This window comes from Pseudopipra pipra, chromosome 5, assembly GCF_036250125.1.
Source record: "Pseudopipra pipra isolate bDixPip1 chromosome 5, bDixPip1.hap1, whole genome shotgun sequence".
NCBI lineage: Eukaryota > Metazoa > Chordata > Aves > Passeriformes > Pipridae > Pseudopipra > Pseudopipra pipra.
The window spans coordinates 7,654,844-7,676,711 of record NC_087553.1 but is presented as its reverse complement, the minus strand read 5'-3'; the positions used below and the strand labels follow the sequence as shown (position 1 = coordinate 7,676,711).

Sequence of the window (21,868 nt, the reverse complement as noted above, 5' to 3'; positions counted from 1 at the left end):
CAGGGCAGGAAGAACAGCCTCTCCCCACCAAGCTGCTGAACCAGTAAGGGTGAATAAAAATTGATCCCTGGAGTCCACGGAGCTTTAGAGATTCAAAAGCTGGTTCCATGTCTGCAAGTCAGTTCGGAAGCATCACTCTGCCTTGCTCCACTGAGCTTTCGGGATCAGGACAGGTTTCATGGTCTGGTGCTCCACTGTGCCCTGAGAAGGGAAAGGAGGAAAGGAATGTGGGACACTCACCACATCTGTGTTTGTGATCTTGGCCAGGAGGTCCGTGAGGCTCTCCCCATCATCGAGCTGAAGGCCACAGATGGCTGCTCCCACACTTCCAGTTGCTATCATTGATGGTGGGTACATGGCAAAGTTAAAATCTGCAAGAACAGATCTGGGAATTAGTCCAAGCCCAGACCAAGAAAAGCTGCAAAACATCAGAGGCAAGCAACATAAAAAAAACCACACCCAGGAATAAAACCCGGGGAAGGAGAAGAAAGGGAAAAGTGCCACTCTTTTTGGTCCCGTGGAGCTCATTAGTCACACTGCTCATCACAAGCAGTCAAAGGAGGGGGAACAGACCTGCAAATTAAAATGGAAATGCAGTTCAGTCTTTTATTCTCACTGATGCATAAAGTAAACCTGGACAATTTTTAATAGTCTTTCCTTAGTTTTAAAGAAAAGGAAAGAGAAGAAGGAGGCTTTCTGTAATTTATGTCAGAAATTTGGGTCTTGGTCACATTAGACCTCTCTGTATAACTGGAAAACTAACTGGAATAAGGTATCACAAAGGACCAAAATGAGATTTTTAATCACGTCAATTTTTAAAGACTTAATTAATTCGAGCATTTAAAGACCTGCCCGGGAAAGAGATTTTAATTAACAGTTCATCTTTACTACCTTAGCAATTAGGAAGTGAGAACACTTAAAGCCCATAGCTATGTAATCAAAGGAAAAAAAAAAAGATCCCATTTGTCATTACTACTATTTCTTAATAAACAAGTTGAAAATACATTTCAGAACTTCCTCTCACCCATCTGTGAAATCAGAAGAGAAAATCAGATAAAATCCTGTGGTCTTTATATAACAATTTTATGGTTTAGGATGCTGCCATAGGACCTGGTTTATCAGCATGCCTTACTAAAGATCATTTTCAGATCTTCTACGTCACTGACATATTCCTAAAATTAAACTTGATTTTCAAGTTCTTTGGCTCAACAATAACTCATTAACAAACCTTCCTCTACTAGTTTTCACATGGGGAGACTGGAGGCGAATGCAGAGTAAAGCAAAGCAATACTTAGTATGAAATAAACCACCAGCAATCTATTCAGTCTATAGAAACAGACTGTTCCAGAAAACTGCCCAACTGCAGATCCCAAATCTTCTCTGTGCATCCAGCACAAATTCTGTAACCCTGTTGATGCCTCAGTAACCACTCAAGTTTTAGACACACAGAGAGTTGTTCTCGGCCTCCTAGACTCAGAGCTGGCAGATACTTCAAGAGCTGTGGAGACAGCATGTTCTCCTCCGGGCTGGAATATGTCCCTGGGATTGGAGTATTCCAGTAAGAATGGGACTTGGGTCATAGCATTCATTCAGATGGACTGGAACAGGATGGAGAAGTTAGAAGTATGGAGAGAAAAGGAGGAGTTGAAACCCTGACATGAATTTATCTGTCTCACAAAGTCGCCAGGAGGTGGCCACCTGCAAGCCCACCACTGCGCGTGGCTTCCTACCAGGGGAGCTCAGCAGGCACACTCTGACAAACACTTCAAAAGAAACAAATTCCCACTGACTGAAGCAAGGAATATAGACTGCCATTATTCTAAAAGTAATAATTATGCACTATTATCACAGTAAGAACCCACTGTACCCATGAAAGCTGATTCTTGGAAATGAAATTATATTGGCCCCACTGATGAGAGAGTCAACAGGAGAGCCTTGACTCCTCAGTGCAGGACACAGCCCTGAGGATGCAAAGTAACAGGAATTGCAATTCCATGATTGCACTTTCCCCCAGTCACTCATGGTGCCCCTCGGGGCTCAGTGTTGGAGCCATTTCTCTTTGATATCTTTACCAATGACTTGGACGAGGGGATTGAGTGCTCAGTAAGTTTGTGGATCGCACCAAGTCAGGTGGGAATGCTGATCTGCTGGAGGGTAGGAAGGCTCTGCAGAGGGATCTGGACAGGCTGGGGCTCAGACCAACAGCATGAGGTTCAACAAGACCCAGTGCTGGATCCTGCCCTTGGGTCACAACAACCCCCTGCAGCTCCAGGCTGGGGCAGAGGGGCTGGAAAGTGCCCATCAGAAAAGGCCCTGGGGGTGCTGGTGACAGCAGCTGGACGTGAGCCCAGGTGTGCCCAGGGGGGCAAGAGGCCAATGGCACCTGGCTTGGATCAGCAATAGTGTGGCAGCAGGACCAGGGCAGGGATTGTCCCCCTGTACCAGGCACTGGTGAGGTCACACCTCAAATCCTGTGTCCAGTTCTGGGCCCCTCACTACAAGGACACTGAAGGGCTGGAGTGTGTCCAAGGAAGGGCAACAGATCTGGGGAAAGCTCGGGAGCACAAGTTTTGAAGAAAAGGAAGGTCAGGGAAGACCTTATTCCTCTCTACAACTACCTGAAAGGAAGCTGAAGTCAAGTGGGGGTTGGGCTCTTCTCCCAGGGAACAAGGGACAGGACAAGAGGAAATGGCCTCCGGTTGCACTAAGAGAAGTTTGGATATTAGGAAAAATTCCTTCAGGATGGTCAGGCATTGGAACAGGCTCCCCAGGGAAGTGGTGGAGTCACAATCCCTGGAAGTCTTCAAAAATGTGTGGATGTGGCACTTGGGGATATGATTTAGTGGTGAACATGGGGGTGCTGGGTTAGTGGTTGGACTCAATGATCTGAGAGGTCTTTTCCAACCTTAATGATTCTGTGATCAAAACTGTTTTCACATTTACCTCATGTGGATTTATACAAACCAGTATACACCAGTTTACGGAAGTCCAACAAGAAGAGCAGGAATGGTTAAAGGACTCTGATAACAAGAGGTTTTTATAAAGGCTGCAAGTGTTTATGTGCCTGAGTGAACTGTCCGGTGTCCTCCTGATTCACAGAGCAAATAACAAAAACCTGTAAAACTTAAGAATGGTCAAACATCTATGGAGCACACCTCGCATCCCCAAAATCCACTCTGATCTACACTGAGTGGTTCCTCAGCAACCCCACTAATCTCTTCAGAAAAGGCATAAATTAAAACAGATTACATGGACATGAGTCTGTTTTCCTCTAGCACACGCTGTATTTCCTGGGGATTGCAAATCCCATGTGCTATTATTGGTGTGAACAAGGCTTCACTTGGCCAATGTGGCCCTAAGTTGGGAAGCAACTGCTGTGTTTGATCTTTGGGCTTTACCAAACTGTCTCTTAGTTATACAGGTAGCAATGGACTGTCCATGACTTACCCCTCTTCGTCTTGAGTTTCAGGAAAGTTGTAGAAAGATGATGAGAAACCTCTCAAACTCTGCCAGTGTTTTCACAGTCCCTACTGAAGCTATGATGTAGTGGGTGAGAACTAAAACCCACCCTGTGCCACCCCTCCTTTGAGCCAGCAGCAGGCAGAAATGGACTCACTCAGAGACTGGGATGGACCCACACCCTCATTCGTAGTCACCAAGGAGCAGCTTCACCCAGATCTGAGCGGCTGGTGGGGAACTCCAAGCAGGAAGCTCCCATGTCCTGCACTCAGTGCTCACCAGCAGGCTCAGCAGAGGACACAGGTCCAGCCTGCCCTCTGAACTCCCCCACCTCCTAAGGGCTTGCCCCAAGACCTCCACGTTATCCCGACAGTGGTGTTCTCGTGGTTGATTTTACATCTACTCCCAGAAACTGTCTTCCTAGGAAGCTGAATAAAGAGGCACAGTGTCCCTGCCAACTAGCACTGCTGTAGGTCTGCTTCCACGTGGGGTCACATGTGAACATTTCTATGCCCAATAACCTTGTTAGTTCCCTTAATGTCATTCATAATGCAAATGAGACAGCGAGCAAATGGCCAGAGGCCCAGAGTGACTAAAGCTCAGCATCCAGAAAGTCTTACATCGCCTCTAGCTCTAAACTAACTTCCCTCCATAACAAGCACCATAAACTTGGCTATCAAAGCTACACATGCCCAGTCTTTGTTGTACAACAGGCAGCGATTTGTATCACTGGCTTCTATTTTTAGCATATTAATTAACTACTGCAACTGGTGAGGCAAGTGTCTCCAACTGGAGAGTGTGGCACCATTGTCTGGAGTCATCACCTCATCTTGAGCTATTGAAAATCATGGCAGTGACCCTCCTGCTGATATGAATTTAACCTGACATGCCCACAAAGGAATGGGGGGTGGTGCACCAATTTTGTGCACATGGTTCTCCACATCACCCTGGACCCTATTAGTGTGGAAAGAGCTCACTGAAAGAAAAGGAGCCACATTGTGCTGGGCCACCTAGAGGGTTGAATAGAAAAGGCTGAGGAAAAGAGCAGGCAGCAGAATAAAGGTCATAATTAACATATTTCCATATTCAAGCAAAGCAATAACTACGTGAAGTGTTTGTCAAGGTGCAGTGAAAGCATAAATATTAAGTACCGTATCTGAGGGGATGCAGAACCGCCCTCAGAGTCTCTTAGATTCCACTGAGAAATTCAAACCAAGCTTCTTACATGCTATTTTCAATTACAAACCTCTATCTCCACTTCCCCCATGGCAACAAGCCAAGGCCCGCCATCCTCACTCGGTTTTCACCCAGGTAAAACTCTCCCTCCCAGAACTAAGTAAAAAATTTGCCCTGAGATTTAAAAAAAAAATAAAAAATAAATAAAACGTGGAGACAGAGGACCTAAACATGTAAAACTGAAACTTCAAATGACTTCAAATTCTTGTTGTGGATGATGAACCCTGAACTACAGATGAAATTATATCCAAAGCACTTCTTCCTGAACACCTGAAGCAAGGCTGTGGGCTAAATCCTTCTTCCAGATCTTGGTTATTGGGCATCCAGAGCCTGCATCAAAGGCATGGCTCTGATTCTAACTTTGCTGTGATTTATAGGATTATAGGTTGGACTCGATGGTCTCAGAGGTCTTTTCCAACCTAACTGATTCTGTGATTATGCCATTCCACGGGAAAGTACAAAAGACTCTTGTTATAAGTTCAAGGAGTGTTGTCACAACACGTAGTGTACAAGAACACGAACACTTCAAGGGAAGACACTGGATTTTTAGAAGGCCGGACTTGCTTTACTTTCTATTCCCAGCCAATAAACACAAGACACCATCCCATTCCCATTTCAGTATCATGTGTTTCCTAAAGGACCTTAAAAACAAGTGACTAAATATCCAGGCTGAATGCTCTTGGTGTGTCAAAGCCAGGTGGGGAACTCTTCTTACAATGACCCTGGTTGCTGCTCTGGCTGCTGGTCATTTTTTTGAGCAGCTGGTTTTCATCTCTATAGTTTGATAGAGGTTTATTTTCGGAGTTGCAACTACAGAATTGGAAACTGCTGTCTTAGGGAAGGTAAGGGAAAAAAAGACGGGAAAAGAAGACAGAAAAAAAGGGTATGTTACCTCCATCAGGAGAACAAGTATTTATATACCTGACTTTTTAAAACAATCTAAAGATAATGGTCACAACCAGCCTCAAACCTCCCCCAACCAATGACTGTACTACGAAGACAAGCATGGATCTATATTTAACCATACCTTTCCTTAGCTTATAAGGAAAGGTATAAGGGAAACAGTGGTAGTAGTGAATTTAATTCTTGCCTGTTTTGATCCAAATGCACTTCCAGCATTCCAGCCTATGTAATATGCACAGTCACCACAATATGCTCAGTAACTGATTGTAAATACTACTCCTGAACAACTCTTTGCACTGGTTATTATTTCCCCTTATTCTACACCTTCCTTAGGAAAGCCCAACCAAGGATCAGGATGATGTTAGTGCTCAAAGCACCCAAAGGTCAGACCTGCAGCTGGTAGGAAAGAGGGTAACTTATCTGGCAGCTCTGAAATAATGCCAGCTTGTCTCGGCACAGGCTCTCTTGCTTCATTTCCTTCTACCTCATCTTCCCAGACTTGACTGGTCATGAAACATTGCCCAGGCCCTGATTACCTGTTGATGGCAATTCCTTGATTCTTGTGGCTCCATTCGTCTGGAAGGCTCACTATACTGATAGGAGCTGCCCCTCCCAGGAACAAGCAAGAGCCTTCTTTTGTATAGCAATAAATTCATCTGGATTATTCTTCCCTCTGCCATGCAAGAAGTATTTGTGCAAACACTGCCCCTTTGCAACATGCATTTAATTTTCAAAGAGATTAATTCACACAATGAAGCCTCTGCAGACTTCTTTCTTTCCCTCTGCAAAGAATATGTCCCAGATAAAACTCGTATCACACTTTCAGGGACAGAGCCTGGTAGCTTACACTGGATGAGAAGGTGATGCACAGAAGGCTTGCCCAGCAGGAGTCCTGAGGACCAAACACGCCTCTTGTGTTACAAAGCATTCTGTGTGGTTACACTCCAGATCACTGCTAGGGTTGTGGGCCTCATCTTGCAGTCTTTGCTCAGACAAGACTCCCACTGACTTTCACAGAACTTCTGTGAAGGACACAGGATTTGGCCCAGAAGTTAAAGAAAAGGCTTCTCAGCTTTCAAGTGCAGATGATTAATGTCCCAGAGACAGTGGGCAGAGGTTTGGCACACTGTACAAAACTGACTTAAAGCTGAAATTTTCCTACTCTTTCTTAAACCCTTCACTGACACAGGCTCTGAAAGCCACTGGTCTGAGGTGCTGCACTTCAGCCATGATGAGAACATCCTACTCGCTGTAGGATTCAGAGAACAGACCATGCAAAGGGCTGAGTCCAGGGTTTTACACAAGTTGCCTTCTGTCCCTGCAAGTCTGCAAAGATTTTTCCTTCCAAGTTTTGCACTCCACTCAACTAAAACCCAGCAAAGCTCCTCACTGAGATAAGTCTCTCCATTACAGCTCGTGTTCAGAAACAGGCAGTTCTTCTTCTTGAAAGTCTGACATGCACAGGCTCTCCTTCCCCAAAACACATCAGCCCCTTCCAGGTCCTCACACAGAAAGGGGTATATTGCACCAAAGCAGTGGCAGGTGCAGCCTCCAAGAAGAGAGTGGAACACCAGGAAGCAGCTGTGCATCTGTGACTCTGAACAGGATGAGAGAAGAAGAAATGAAGGGCACTCTGAAATCAAGGAAACAATGCATGGTTCTCTTTCCAGCAGCAGTGTGGCATGTTCCACACACACCCCTGTAACCACTGCCCTCTCCCACTCCTCCAGGACTGACTCCCTGGCTTGGAGCACAGAACAGGCACACAGTCAACCCCTGAAAAAACATTTCCAAACTGTGGAGTGCTGTGCAAAGAGCCAGACGGGGAATGAAGGGTGCAAGCAATGGACAGATGGAGGTGTGGGCAAAGTGGAAAAGCAACACGATCCCAGCGAGCAAAAGAAGGACATCTCCATTGGGCTTAAACAGGATTCTCTCATCCTGAAGAATCACAGAATCACAGAATTGTTAGGGTTAGAATGGACCTCTGGAGATCATCCAGTCCAACCCCCTGTCAAGGCAGGGTCACCTGGAGCAGGTGACACAGGAATGTGTCCAGGTGGGGTTGGAATGTCTCCAAAGACTCCATTACCTCCCCAGGCAGCTGCTCCAGTGCTCTGCCACCCTCAGTGTAAAGAAGTTCTTCCTCATGCTGAGGTGGAACTCGTTGTGTTTTAGTTCATGGCCATTGCTCATCTTGTCACTGGCAACTACTGAAGAGAGTCTGACACCATCCTCTTGGCATCCACCTTTGAGATATAAAATTCTATGGATTGATCAGCTCCTCTCCCAGTCTTCTCTTGTCTAAACTAAACAGGCTCAGCTCCTGCAGTCTCTCCTTGTAAGAAAGAAGCAGTAGGCATCACTTTTGCCAAGCCATATTGTAAGGACAAAGGCTCCAAATGCAGCCTCTCAATGCCTTTAAATTTCAGAAGCCTCCTGAGGGAGATTTTACCTTGCACAAGGAGCCACCAGTGGGAGGAGAAAACGAATGACAAGGTGACAGATCAGGCTATGCCTGAGCATAATGTCAATCTACAGTCTTACTGTGCAGTGAGCAAGGTAGCTGGAAGAAAGTTGTCCTTATACACGGGCAATTCCCAGCCAATAGATCAGCTCGCTCCCAATGACAGCTCCCTGTTTGCACAGCCATGGCACTGGCAGCACCACCTGGGCTGGGGGTGGATGCTGCTTACACCCCCTTCTCATGGAGACCATTGCAAGTGCAGGGCAGCAGAAAGAGAAAACTTATTATTCAGGGAACAAGCTTCTGTCTTGCTCAGCAGCCATGTGTTCAGATGGGACCAAGGGCAAAGAGGGATACATTCCAGTTTCGGTCATGCTCATGTGAATCATTAATCACTGCAAGGACTGGGGAGAGGCTGTGGGTTTATATCCAGGCAGCTTGTTTCAGGAACTGGGTTCAAAATAAAGGCAGAGAAAGGGAAAGAATGCCAAAATGATCAAACATGACTGAAAGGAATACACAGAAGAACTGAGTTATCATCTCCTTTTGAGGGAGGTTCACAGGGAAAGGAGAATAGAGATGAGTATCAAAGCGATCCTACACATCCAGCAGAACACCCAGTAACTGTTCATGGTTGCTTCCCTCTCTGTTTGCTGACACAAAGTCTTGCAGGACTGAGATCACAGCTGGCTTTGTACAGGCAAGGAACACTTGGGAATTTCGGGTATAATGTTTTTGCTGGGAGATTAAAATGGAGCAGGCAGTGAAGAAGAACTCAGGCTAGAGGAATAAAGTTCAAAATATGCCAGATTTTGCGCGATACACTAAAGAAAAAGTACTTGAGAGCAGAGAAAGCTGTGCTGAGATGAATCAGGATTCACTGCTGTGCTCCAGACCAGAGCTGTGAGCCAGGCAGCAAGGTCAGGTCTGGGAACAGTAAAGAGTCAACCACACATGGAGGGAGCAAGGGAAGAGCCAGCCACACGTCAAAGGAGGTCATACTGCTGACAGAACCCAAATGGGGAAATGAAAAACCAGGCTTAACCCAAGCTGGTGGAGAGCAGCAGCTTTGAGGGAGAAAGAGAAAGAACAAACAGAACAGCTGGTGAGAGCTCTGCAACAAACAGGACAAGAAAAGGAAATGACAACTGGATCTGGAAGGAAGTCTGATGAGAAAGGGCTTTTCTTCAAAGAGTGGCAGTGAAAGGGAAATACATTAGTTACAACATTTCTACAATGGAAATGGGGGTAGGAGTTCGCTGGTAAACTGAGAATGTGGGAGTGAGGGCTTGGGTAAGACCTCTGCTTTCAAAATGGCAAAGGGTTGGGGATCCTCCTCAAAACTAAATGCCAACACAGTGGTCTGTGGAAAATGGGATGAGAAGAAAAGAAAACCTACAGCCAGCACCACAGTGCCCTGACTTTTGGGAAGCTCTGTACACAGAATTATATCTTTCATTTGTAATCTCGATTTGCTGCCTCTTTAAACTCTACATAAAGGACTTCAGTTCATGCATTGGAGACATATAACATGAGAGGCAGATCACATGGGGGAAACACATGAGATAACTGCATGACTAGGCTTAAGGGATGGAAAATTTGGATCTCAGTGAAAGGACTACTAAAGCATGGAGCTAACTATCAGAGAATTCATGGAGTGGAAAGAAAACATAGACTTTGGAGACTCTTTCACGGCCCCCAGTCTTGCAATGGTTTGGTTTTATGGGAAACTTCATGGGCAAAGGATTATAGACCAGAATTTGAAAAGTTAAAGCATAATGAAATTCTAGGGCACTCAAGAAAATGTCCTCTTGGATAAAAACATACAAACCAAAACACTATTGTAGGAAGTGAAAGCAACAAAGGAGAGGGAAGACTGGTCTGGTTTGGAAGACCACACGCAGATGTGTTGGAGGTTGATGGCTGATGGTGTTGTGAGGATCCAGAGAAATACCCATGGGAAAGGCAGTGTGAATGAATTATGAGTAAGGGGAGGAGGCAAAGAAAGAAGGCAAAGCTGATTGAACATATTAATGCTAAAGTATAAAGTTGATTAGTCTGAAATGGCTGATAAATTACCAAGAGTGATCCTGCAGAATTTGAGCAATATTTCTATCGAGCCCTGTGGGCTTTTGTGTGAAAAGGGATCATGGAGCAGAGGGAAAAGGAGGGAAAGCTTGAGCATCATGGTAACCAGAAAATCAATTACCCTAAGACAGCCCATATACAATTTTCTAAAACTGACCGACAGGGGTAGGAAAAACTGGCCTACATTTTAAAAGCAGTCACTACCTATTAAATACCAAGAAGCAGCAGCAGACATTCAAACCCAAAAGCTGCACCCAGTCTTCCTTTCCTCTGTGCAAACACACAAGCAGAACAGTTACTATCACAAAGGACTAGATAGGTCAAACTACTCAATTCAAACACTGAGCCATACACTACTTGATAATAACTCTGGAAAATACAGCATGCTGTCTATCTGTTCCAGGTCTGGCTTCCAAAAAATGGTCTTACCATTAACCCTTTGGATGAAAATTCTAAAATTCACTGAGGGAAAAAAAGCCCACCACCAAAAAAAACCAACCAAACAAAAACTGATTTGCACACAGGTATAAATTAAAAAGCCTCTTTTCCACAGAAGCAATGATCCTCATTTAAACCTTCAGAAACCGTATTCAGCCATACGACACAAAGGTAATGTTCCATATGAAACACATTTGTTTCACTGCTTTCTTGGGAGTCAAGTTAGAAAAAGAATCCAAATTATTTTTTTTTTTAAAAGTCATTACGTTCTGAATTGTCATTCCCTATGTTTCAGGGATGTGGTAGTATCACACACGTTAAGATACCATTTTTACCTTTTATCTGGACAGAGTCCAGTTAGTGAAAAATTTAAGAACACATTCATGCAATGCATTAGCCCAATATATTTTGGGCTAATGTACTATAACAGCTTCCAGTATTTTGGCTGTCCCACATCTGTCCTTACAAACAATCTTCAAAAAAATCAGTGAATGGGCAGAGAACAGTATGGTCTAACCCAGCCTTACAGACTTCACTGCACAAGCACTGCAGGAGCAGGACTGCAATGGAACCACAGCTCCCCACTGCAGGAATTCTGGTCTTACACCGTAAATGGGGGCCTGATTCACAACAGTCCCATGGGATTCAGAAGCTGCTCCCACATTGTGTATGGATGGAGGGGATGATGTACCACCAGTAACAAATCTGCCCTTTCAACTTCACAGCAAGCACCCAGAGCCCCTCAGCCCTACCTGTTGCACAAAGGGCAATGAAGGTCTGCGCATGCTTCCGGATCAAAAGCAACTTGTCTTTAGGGAGAGGCACCTTCCTTAGGATGTGTTCGATGAAATCATGAGGGGTGACGGCTGCAAGGTTCCACTTCAACTTCCCTAGCACCACCAGCTCCCATTCCTGCAGCAGAAGGAAGAGAAGAAAAGCCATAAGCAAAACTGAAAAAATAAACCAACCCTACTTCACTTATTTCTCTGATTATAACTTTATCACTGCTAAATTGGTTTTGCTCAAACCTTTTTTTCCATACGCCTCTACTGCTTTGAAGTTGTTGACTTTATATTCTTTTTTTTCTTTAAACACCAGAAATGTCAAGCTCTACTGAAAATAATGAGATCTGGCAGCTCCTGCCAAGGTTTTACTGGTTTTTTTTTTTTGCATCCAGTGCTGAATGCCCACCCAGAAAGTTTAGCCTGCAATTAGATATTGCCAAGGTCACTGTGGTCCTTTCCTAGTAACTTCTTTTAAATGGCTATAGTCCTTTCTTTATAGCCATTTAAAGCCCTAGGGATAACCATGCACAAAAATAACCTAGATATACATTCCTTTTTTTCAAAACTGGGAAGTTAGCTTGATGGCATTCCCTCCCAAAACTGTATTCAAAATGTCCTGCAGATAAATCTGATGGTGCTTAAACTACTTCAAGACAGGCTTTGCAGGAAGGAAACGCAAACAACACAGCCAAGAAGTAGCCTGTGTAAATTATCTGCCAGTAAATCAAGCAGGATCCATTCCCACATTCTTCGCACACCCAAAACTCCCAGCAAAATCAAAGGAAAACTTGGGCGTGTATGTAACTACTGGCCATTCCCCGCAATGGGATTCCATGTGGAAATGGTGCCCAAGGGATTCCATGTGGAAATGGTGCCCAAGGATCCAGCCCCAGGGTTCAAGCAGGGCTAGACCTAAACTAAAACTAAGTTTATAACACCTTTCAGTGCCCCACAGAGTGAACAAAGCTCAGGCCTCCAACTCGTTTGTTGTCTCATCCACCAGCTATTTGGTGTTCACTAAATTCCACGCGCTGGTTCCTGCGTCCCGAGGATGCAACAACCCTGACAGAGCCAGGTGTGGTGGGGGAGCCCCAGTGGAGCTGGCAAATTGAAAAAGCAGTCCTTTAATTTTGCAGCTGAGGAGACATCAACCAGCGTTACTGAGAAACCATAAACACGGACCCCACGATGCCATTCCTGCAGCCGTTTCCCTGAACAGATGCCCGCTTTACCTTCCCTACGGACATTCCTACTGGATTATGACAGAGCCCTCCACAGCCTGAAAAGTCTCACATCCACATATAAGCAAAAGGCCACAAAAACCAGGTGGGGATTTTTTTCCTTTCTCAAGAAAACCCGTAAAATGTTTGAACGTAATGGCAATTACGTAAACTAAAGACTGCTCTTCCCAATATTTCTGATGTGACGTGGAACAGTAAATCTAGAGGACTGAATACAGGGAAGCAATTAAAACACATGCCTAAATCCTACAAAAAAAGTAGGGACATCATTCTGCATCTTCTCCTATGGGCACCACAGCACTTCCTCTGCCAGTCCATATTACCAAGGGGACAACGCATGTCCATGAGTTTGCAGCCTTTGCAGGGCAAGCCTCTTTACTCTGAGGAAGCATGAGCTCCCAGCCCCTCCCCAGGGGGAATTCCCAGTGATTCAGAGGAGAAATTCTCCTGGGATTCAGATGGCCATGTGAATATCTTTAAATTCTCAGTGATTCATAGGAGAAATTCTCCTGGGATTCAGATGTATGGCTACTTGCATCTCTGTGACAGAGCATCCATGTCACCAAGGGGCTCTTGTGCATGCCCAGCGTCCTGTACCACCAGGTAAATGTTAGTTATCCCCTTCAAAAATTATTAGCTATTTCCTTCAATAATTTTCAGTTTGTTTCTGCTTTCTCTGTGTCTGGGCTGAGCCCTCCATGGAGAATTAGCAGGCACAGGATGGTTTAACAGACACAGGATGGGTCAATCTGGGAGATACTACAGTGGGGCATCTGGTCCCACCTCCCTGCTCCAGCAGGGCCATCCCAGAGCACATGGCACAGGATTGTGTCCCGAGGGTTCTGGAATATCCCCAGCGAGGGAGATTCTACACCCTCTCTGGGCAATCTGTTCCAGTGCTTGGTCACTGGACAGAAAAGAAGTTCTTGCTCATGTTCAGCTGTAACTTCCCAGGCATCAGTTCCTGCCCGTGGCCTCTTGTCCCATTGCTGGGCACCCTCGGGCAGAGGCCGGTCCGCCCTCTCTGAAGATGACATTTACACACACACATATATCACCGGCCTCGGCGATAGCCCGCAGGCAACACCCGCCGCGAGGGGCACCGGAGCCACCCCTTCCCACGTCCCCACCAAGGCGGATCCCCCCGAATTCCTCAGGGAGCCGCCCCCGCCCGCTCCCGGCGCGGCCGCGTTGCTGCCGCCAGGTGGCGCCGCCGCGCCGCCCGCCCCGCGCACGTGCGCCCGGCGAGGTGTCCCCGCGGGACAGGACAGAGGGACACCCCGGGACACCCCGGGACACCCCGGGACACACGGACAGCGGGACACCGACACATCCTCCCGGCAACCACAGCACCCCACGGCAACCCTGGCAACCCCAGGGTTTCCCGCATGAGGCGGGAAGGAGGTCTGAGCGCTGCATGGCACGGCCAGGCAGCTTCAGAGGACAGGGGGATGTCCCCGTGTGTGTGTCCCCCTGCCACTCTGGATGACCCCCCGAGGGCTGTAGTGCTTTCTTGCCATTCAGAAACCTGGGGAAAGTGTGGGGTTGTTGTTTTTTTTTTTTAAAAAAGTGAGGAGATGGGTGGCAAAGTGATGGGTGCCAGCGAAGGGCAGGGAAGCGATGCTGGCACTGCCAAAGAGGAGGGGATAAGGGGGCTGCTTACCAGCAGCTCTTGGGGTTTGATGGAATTGTCCGTGTATATGCACAGCTTCTCGGCTGTGAGGGGGATTGTCTCTTTCAGCTTGGAGGCCAGGAACATGCACACTGCCCCCAGCAGCTGCAGATGGCACTTCCGAGTGGGCACCACAGCTAAGAATCTGTCCAAGTAATTCATGGCCAGAGGGAAAACTTCTTCTTCGCACTTCTGCTCTTCGCAGACCTGCAGGCGAGGAGCGTGGGGAGGGATGGATGGGGTCAGAGGGGGGGCACATAGAAGGGATGGGAAGAGAGAAAGAGACAAGAAGGAAAAAATAAATAAATGAATGAACCCACGAAACAAACCCACTGCCTCCCTTGCTTTGGCTCCCGCTATTTTTGTTTCCCGGGGAGCTAAATTTTGGGGGAGGGGGAGATCTCCGGAGACGCTGGGAAGGCTGTCAATCGGCTTTCACATTCCTTTAGTTCATTCAGTAAGAAATGAATTCAAGACACTGTGTGGGAGAGCCGAAAAGCCCCATCCAGCAGCAAGCGAGCAGCCTCCGACTTTTTTTTTTTTTTTTTTGCGACCCAATTTTTTCCTTTTTTTATTTCGTCATATTTTCAAAAAATCGATAAAAAATATCAAAACATCCCCAGGGGTCCCGGTTTTGGGGCCGGCGGCATCCCGGAACGTTCCCCTATCGTTTCCGACAATTGCAAAAATTTCCCCGCGGGGTGTCCGCCAGCCCTGCGCCCCCGATCCCGCGGTGGGGGGGAAAGGACGGGAGAGACGAAGCGAAGGCGAGGTGGGGTGGGGAGAGCCCGAGCCGCCTGGATCCTTTTAGCACAGGGAGCGAGGGGCGAAATTCTTTCAAAAATTCACCAAAAATCGGCGCCGCGGAGAAAAACTACAAATCTCACACGAAAACCAAGCGGGGAGTCTGGTCTTTACGACCCGGGGGGTCTGGACAGGGAAAGGTGCCCCCCGAAGGAGATGCGAAGGGGCAAAGGATGGGCGGCGGGGCTGCGGGGCTCTGGGCCCGCGGCAGCACCGCCCGGGGCATCGGGGCGAACGGGGGGCTCGGCGCCCGCCCGACGGGACCCCGACTGCCCGGGGTCCCGCTCCGCGGGGCCGGGGAGGCATTCCCGACCCCCTGGAAAAGGAAAAGGGGGGAAGCCGGGCTCGGCGCCGGCGAGCAGAGCCCGCATGCAGCGCAACATGGCGAGGAACAGGCACGTCCTACCCAGTGCATACGTGGGCATGGAACCCTCGCCGGGCAAAACGCGGGGGGACCCCCCGACCCTCGCCCTGCCCCGGGCGCAACTCGCTTTTCCCAGGAATGCCTCGAACTCAAGCGCTCCCGGAGGCGGCTTTGCTTTTTAACTGCAAATGACTTTTCCAACTCACCCACTACCACCACCACCCCCATCCCCAGCACGCCGCGTTTCCTCCCCTCTCCTGCACCCGCTCCACGGAGCCCCCCGGAAGGGGCGACTTCCCCCGCAGGCTGCTGGTGCCCCCGCGCCCCTTCCCGCACCAGGGGAGCTCAGGAAGCGGGGGAGAAGGAACAAGAAGGAACCCCACGGCGAGCGGAGGGGCGAGGGGGCTGCAGGGGTAGAGGGGACGGGGCCGCTCTGCCTCCCCCCCGCTCCCAGGGTGTACAAACCTCCAGCATCCAAGTGGCCACCATCCTCCTCATGAAGGGCTGGATGTCCTTCTGGACGCACTTGAAGTAGGAGCACTGGGGCAGATACCTCTCCTCTATGGTTAGTAAGTTGTGCAAAACGCGGTCATCGTAGAGCAAGTTCGGGTCGGGCAGAGCTCTCCTCATGGGGTCCACCTCGCAGCACAGCAGCTCCATGTTTCCAAAGAGATCTCCCTCTTTCTCTGATGGGAAAGGTTTTTTTCTTTTTTTTTTTTTCCTTTTTTTTTTCTTTTTTTTTTTTTCTTTTTTGGAGGGGGGGGAAGGGGTGGGGAAAGGAGAGGGGTAAAGGAGGAGGGGTAGGTGGGTGGGAGGAAGACAGGGTAGGTGGGTGGGAGGAGACAGGGCTTTCCAGCTCGCTCCTGCCTCACTTGAAAGTTGTCTCTCCCTCTCTCTTGATTTCTAGCCTAAAGTTGAAGCGAAGTGACGCAACTCGTCAGGGCAGGCAGTTCTCTCTCTCTTGTTATTATGGAGAACAGCAGCTGGTCAGACGTAACATCAAACGCTTTTTTTTCCCCTCCCTCTCAATAAGCTAACAAGGAACCAAGAGGCCCTCGTATAGGGACACACACACACACGAATGACAGCTTCTCTCTTTCTTCCTTCTAGCAACCAAATTAATTGCGCTACACACTTTTCCTTCTGCGGGAGCCCGTCCCAATCTATTTCCCTCTCATTGCGAGGAATTGTGGGCTCCCCTCGGTACCCAACGGGAAACGTACTGGCTTAGCAGGGTGCCAGATGCACGTCTCGCCCTCCCCGCTTCGGCACCTCCTTAATCTGCAGCCGGAGAGGGGTAGAACCTCAAAAAAAAACCCCACTCCTTGAGGGGTGGGGGTTCCGCGGCGCCTTTTGGGGCGAAATCTAACAACCACCACGCTACTTCCTGCGGCACATAGACGTGTTTCGAGCACGCGAACCGCCTTAGCGCTGCATGGCCACACTGATATAACTTTCTAGGAAACCCAGCGGCGGAGGGAGGGAGGGAGGAAGGAGGGAGAAAGGTTGGCTGGGGGAGCGGAGGGGGAGGTGAGAGGGGTTACGTCCCGCACCGGGTGACTTCCACCCTGCTCGCACTTGGTCGGAGCTGCAAAATGTGTCAACTCCGCGGAGTCTCCGGCGGCTGCAGCAGAGCGGAGGCTCCCGAAGGGGAAAAGCGCTGCCGGGGCGTGCGGGGCACTGGGTGCCCGCAGCGGCCGCCCCGCGGCCCCCCGCCCCTGGGCGGCACGGAGGGTGGGCTGGGTGAGCGGGGGGGAGCGGCAGGCATCGAAATACCGCCTTAAAAGTGCGAGCGGGGGGAGTTTGGGGCGCCGCTTCCCCTCCCGCTATTTGCATAGCCAATGGCTCTGGGGCTCTCGCCGCTGCGCGCTGATTGTTACCGGGCAGATTATATTTTAAGGACGCTTGATGCTCCGGCTTCGAGAGCAGGCATCCGGAGGGATGGGGGCTAGGGGAGTTCCCTCACCTGAATGCACCGCCCGATCCCGGCAGCTGCACCGGGGGCAAATGGGGTGAGCGGCCGTGGATGCCCGCGAGTGGGCACACTTGCCCCCTCCCACGCCAGCCCTCGGCCCTCCGCATCCAAGAGGATGGGAGGGGTGGGACCGGCTTCGCCGACTCCCGTCGGAGTCAAGCAGCGAGGCTTCCTTGGCAAAAACTGGCTGGGACTCCCGTCGGAGCAAAGGGCTACTTGACCACCAAAAAAGCCCAGCAGGAGTGTGGTCCGCCCTCCTCCCGCCGCCCCCAACCCCCAATAAAGCCGGGACGGGCCGAGTAGCAGCATCCTCCCGCAAAATCATCCCCGCCGCCCCCTCGTCCCGTCCGCGAAACGCCGGGAGCCGCCGGGCACCGTGTGTGGCCCCTCGCAGAGCCGCACCCCCCCGAGCCGCAGGCTTACCGGGGGCGGAATCGGGCTGAGCTTTGCCTGGCAAGGCTCGCGTTTTCGGGAGGGCGAAGGAAGGGAGCGCAGAGGGGGCACCCCCCTGCCGTCCGTCAAGGGCGGTGAGCGGGGACCCGCCGCGCTCCGCAATGAAAGGCTCTTTAACTTCCACCATTCATTTCCCCTTCCTGGCTACTCCTGTGAACAGGGAGCGTGTTGTGTCAGCGCACGTTTTCCTTCTCCAAACTTAAATTCATAAGCGCTCCCGTCTGGCTTTGTAGCCCGACAATGCAGCGATTGTGATTTATGTGGGTTTCGGGGGGGGGGGGGGGAGGGAGGAGGATAACGGGTGTCCTAATTGTCCGGCACCGACTTTCCGAAGTGGGGTGATGTCTGGGGCACGGAGGGGAAGGGATGCGGGCGAGCCCCCGCACCCCGCGATGGGGCGGCGGACGGGGGAGCAGCCAAGGGCCACCTTGCTCTGTGTGTGTGCGCGATGGGGGTGTCCCGTTAGGAAAGGAAAAACAGCCTCCCTAAATCAATAAATGGAAGCATGCCAGCTCTGCACGAGGAGGTGCCGTTGATCTGCAGCAACGTCGTGGAAAAAAAAAAAAAAAAAAAAAGCGAAAAAAGAAAACGAAAAAACAAACCCCAAACTCTTTGCCCCTGTGCGACGACTTTTATAGGCGCAGTGCCCGTTTCCAGCTGGGAAACACCGGCCCTGGGAAGCGCGGCTGTGCCCGAGATGCCCCTTCGCCTTGTCCCCGTGCCCACGGGCGCTGCCGCACGCGTTGGGAGGCAGCAGATGTTTTAACAGCCTCCGTGTAGAGATTACCGAGTGCCATATGTTAAATACCACCCTTCCTCCGGAAAAAAAAAAAAAAAAAAAAAACCAACCAAAAAAAAACCCCACCAAGAACCCCAAACAAACAAAAAAACTCCCCCGCAAAACAAACAAACAAACAAAAAACCCACCCCAAACCGACAAACAAAAAGAAAAAAAAAAACAACCTCTTTTCGCACTCGCTGCTCTGCTTTTGCTGAGCTGCTTCAACCATTTAAAAGCATAAATGATCAAATTAAGCATCCCCGGAGTGGGCGCAGCCCCGGGCGGGCGCTCCCGCGGAAGAACCGCGCTCCTGGGAAATCCGCTTCCCGGGACAGGCCCCGCCACCTTCCCACCCCCGCGGCCCCGTGGGAAAGGGGCTGTCCTGCTCCCGAACCCCACCGCAGCCGCCGAGAGGCAATGCCGCCGTCACTATTTAGGTCTTGGGTCACTCCTTCAGGGCATCAAGTCCGGTATCGCAGCTCCTCATCATTAATCCGACATTAATCATGCAATCGGCGAGATGTAATGATGTTTTATTGAGGTCAGTCTGAGAGCCCTGCGAAACTCTTGTTTGTTATTATTTTTTCTTTTTTTAATAGATGCTTTTTTCATCATCACTCCTATTTGTTTAATCTCTTCTCTCTGCAAATCCTAGAGAAAAATCGTGAAGATGCTTCAGTGGACAGGATGGGCTCAAGCTTTGCAGACCAACAGACACATTGCGTGTGTGTGCCCTGCGGCCGCAGGTTTTTTGTTTGTTTAAATGAAATAAGTAACCCTCGCAGTGCTTGAAACCTGAAGGCTGGAGTGTGAAACATGAGAATCTGAAAGTGAAACCGACTGGAAGCCAAGAAAGAAACAGATGAACGTGTTTCCACTGTCCAAGCTGAGGAAAGCCCTGAAAGCAAACAAACACCGTCAATATTAAAATGTGCAATAGATTTGAAATAAAATTATTCCAGCATCAATCACTGGAAACAGTCTATCCTGGTAGTTCGGTTTTTGTTTTTTTATATGTCTGATTTTTAGCTGTTCAAAGGTAAATTGTATAATTCTGTGCCGTGCATTCAACAGCAACAACATGATAAAAATAACCTTTTATTTCCTCTGGTTTTGGATGAAAGATAGAAAAAGATTTGGGTACCACAGGGTCTGCTGCTCATAAGCCATGTGTCTTCAAGGAGTATTTTAATTGTACAGGTGATTTTCAACCCAAAACCTGTGTGATGGCAGCTTTATAATTAACAGCCACCTTAGAGAACATAAGTACTGAACAGGTGAAATATACCCTGTAATAAAACTATTTTTGGCAGGGAGATTTCATGCAGGCACAACAGTTAACAGCATTAACTAATGAATCCTTGTTGATTGATTAACATATTTTGAATTGATCACTTCTTTCTGCTTTATGCAGTTTCTTCTTTAGCTTTTCTCATTCCTTAGCTTGAACTTCTTCAGAGTAATAATTAGAAAAACTGTGTTTGTGCAAGGAGTGCACAAATCCACTCACATTTCTTTGTTAGGCAAGATGGGAAGGGAGTCAAAAACCAGCTACAAAAATGATCATATACCTGGGACTCAAATTTTAGGCTGGAAGACCTAGTAAATTCATCACAGTTAGCCCAAAGACACTCCCAGGTTTGACATGAGTGAGAAATTCAGGGAGATTTAGGATAGTAGAGGTAGTAGGTACCACATTTAGGCAAACAGCAAAGTGAACTTATCAACTGCAAGTTTCCTTAATCCCTTCTGTGTCGTTTAGAGCTGTGTCTTTAAGGTTACATGAGGTTAAAACTTAAAAAAGTATGTTCTGCCACAAATTCCACTCACTGAGCTGAAGGAGTTACTGTGTGGGTTTATCAAATACATAATCCCTGTGATGTGTTCTGGCTTTGCAATTACTGGATCTGTGAATCTCTAGAGAACCTATAACCTGTGGTAACGGAGAACTGCAGAATCAAGGTGAGATCTTGCAGTTTTTCCTGAAGCAAAGGAGCTGAAACCGATGAGAAATTTTCTGCTGGAGCTTTAAACCTAGGATTGGGATTTTTCTCGCTGTATAGGAGACAGGGAAAATTGTGCGCTGCTTGACTCCCCTGGTGCCACAGCCTTATCTTGCAGGGGTGCCACAGTAGCACTTTGTAGCCAGTGCTCGATCCTCTCCTGGGTGAGCCGGGTGATAAGGCTGCTGTTCCTTTCCAGGGAGTAGGAACACAGAACAGGTGCCTCCCACACGCCAGGAAGTCAACTGAAAGGGAAAGCTCACTCGTGGCACATTTTACAGGATCAGGTCCCTGGTATGCAGAACTGTGCATAAACACCATCAGTCTTCTGTTGTTTTCTTTTTCTTTCTTTCTTTCTTTCTTTTTTTTTTTTTCCCCCTGCTTTTGGAGCTGATATTTGAAAGAGCAAGAACAGTTCTGACAAATTACAGGTATGAACCATTGGTATCTATTTCACCATTAATATTATGACAGGAGCTAAAGGTGACAATCCCTGTTGTTGTTTTTTTTCTCCTCACTGCTTATGAATCAGCTTCCTTTTCTGCTTTAAATGACTTTGCTGTTAACCTCTTGAATTCTGTTGGGTGATTTCCCTGCCTTCTGGGGTGTTCTTATCAATGTAGTTCAAGAACTTCAACATTGAATGAACAATTTTTTTTTTTCTTTCCAGACTGTTAGGAGAGATCAATAAAAGACTCTCTGTCCCCAAACCTTTAGCTGATCTCCAATTTTTAAAACATCTTGCTGTGACATACCCTCCTTCCTTCAAAAGTAATGCTCTGACTTTTCTCTGTGGTCTCTCAGTGTTGATCCAATACATGTGGTTTTCTTCTTGCTAAAACAAATGTGGAGCTTCAGTTCCATTTTATTTTCTTTCTGTCTACACTGAGGCAAAGATTTTAGATTTAATACACGTGTGTAGCATGGCCAGGTCTATGCAAACAGGGAAGGGGAGGGAAAGACCTCCAGAGCAAATTGCTGCTTTTATGGGGAGTTGGGAAGGGATCCTGCACTTCTTGGTTGTCTTAACATTGCTGTGAGCTGCTAAATATTTACTTCCAGGAGCAGCTGTATTTTAAAGGTAAGAGAATTATCCTGACGCAGGTTCCCGTGCTGAATAGTTTGCAGAAACATATGAGGCATATATTGTCTGGCAAGGAATGAGACATTTAATATAGAGCTACATCAGTATGGGATTA

At 48.3% G+C, this 21,868-nt stretch overlaps 1 protein-coding gene and 1 long non-coding RNA gene across 2 annotated transcripts in view; one reads left to right on the top strand and one right to left on the bottom strand.

The window, feature by feature from the left end:
* The window catches only part of CCND2 (cyclin D2), a 32,515-nt gene extending 16,162 nt beyond the window's left edge, over nt 1–16,353 (bottom strand). The window contains exons 1-4 of the mRNA XM_064654308.1: nt 15,923–16,353; nt 14,281–14,496; nt 11,344–11,503; nt 241–371 (exon numbers count right to left, since the gene is read on the bottom strand). Coding sequence (XP_064510378.1) covers nt 241–371; nt 11,344–11,503; nt 14,281–14,496; nt 15,923–16,117 — 702 coding nt within the window. The 5' untranslated portion in view covers nt 16,118–16,353. The remainder of the gene's footprint in view (nt 1–240; nt 372–11,343; nt 11,504–14,280; nt 14,497–15,922) is intronic.
* Nucleotides 15,937–19,651, top strand: LOC135414056 (uncharacterized). Its single transcript, XR_010430554.1, has 2 exons — nt 15,937–16,022; nt 19,266–19,651. It is a non-coding gene; the product is annotated as an uncharacterized LOC135414056 (long non-coding RNA).
* The last annotated feature ends 2,217 nt before the right edge of the window (nt 19,652–21,868 follow it).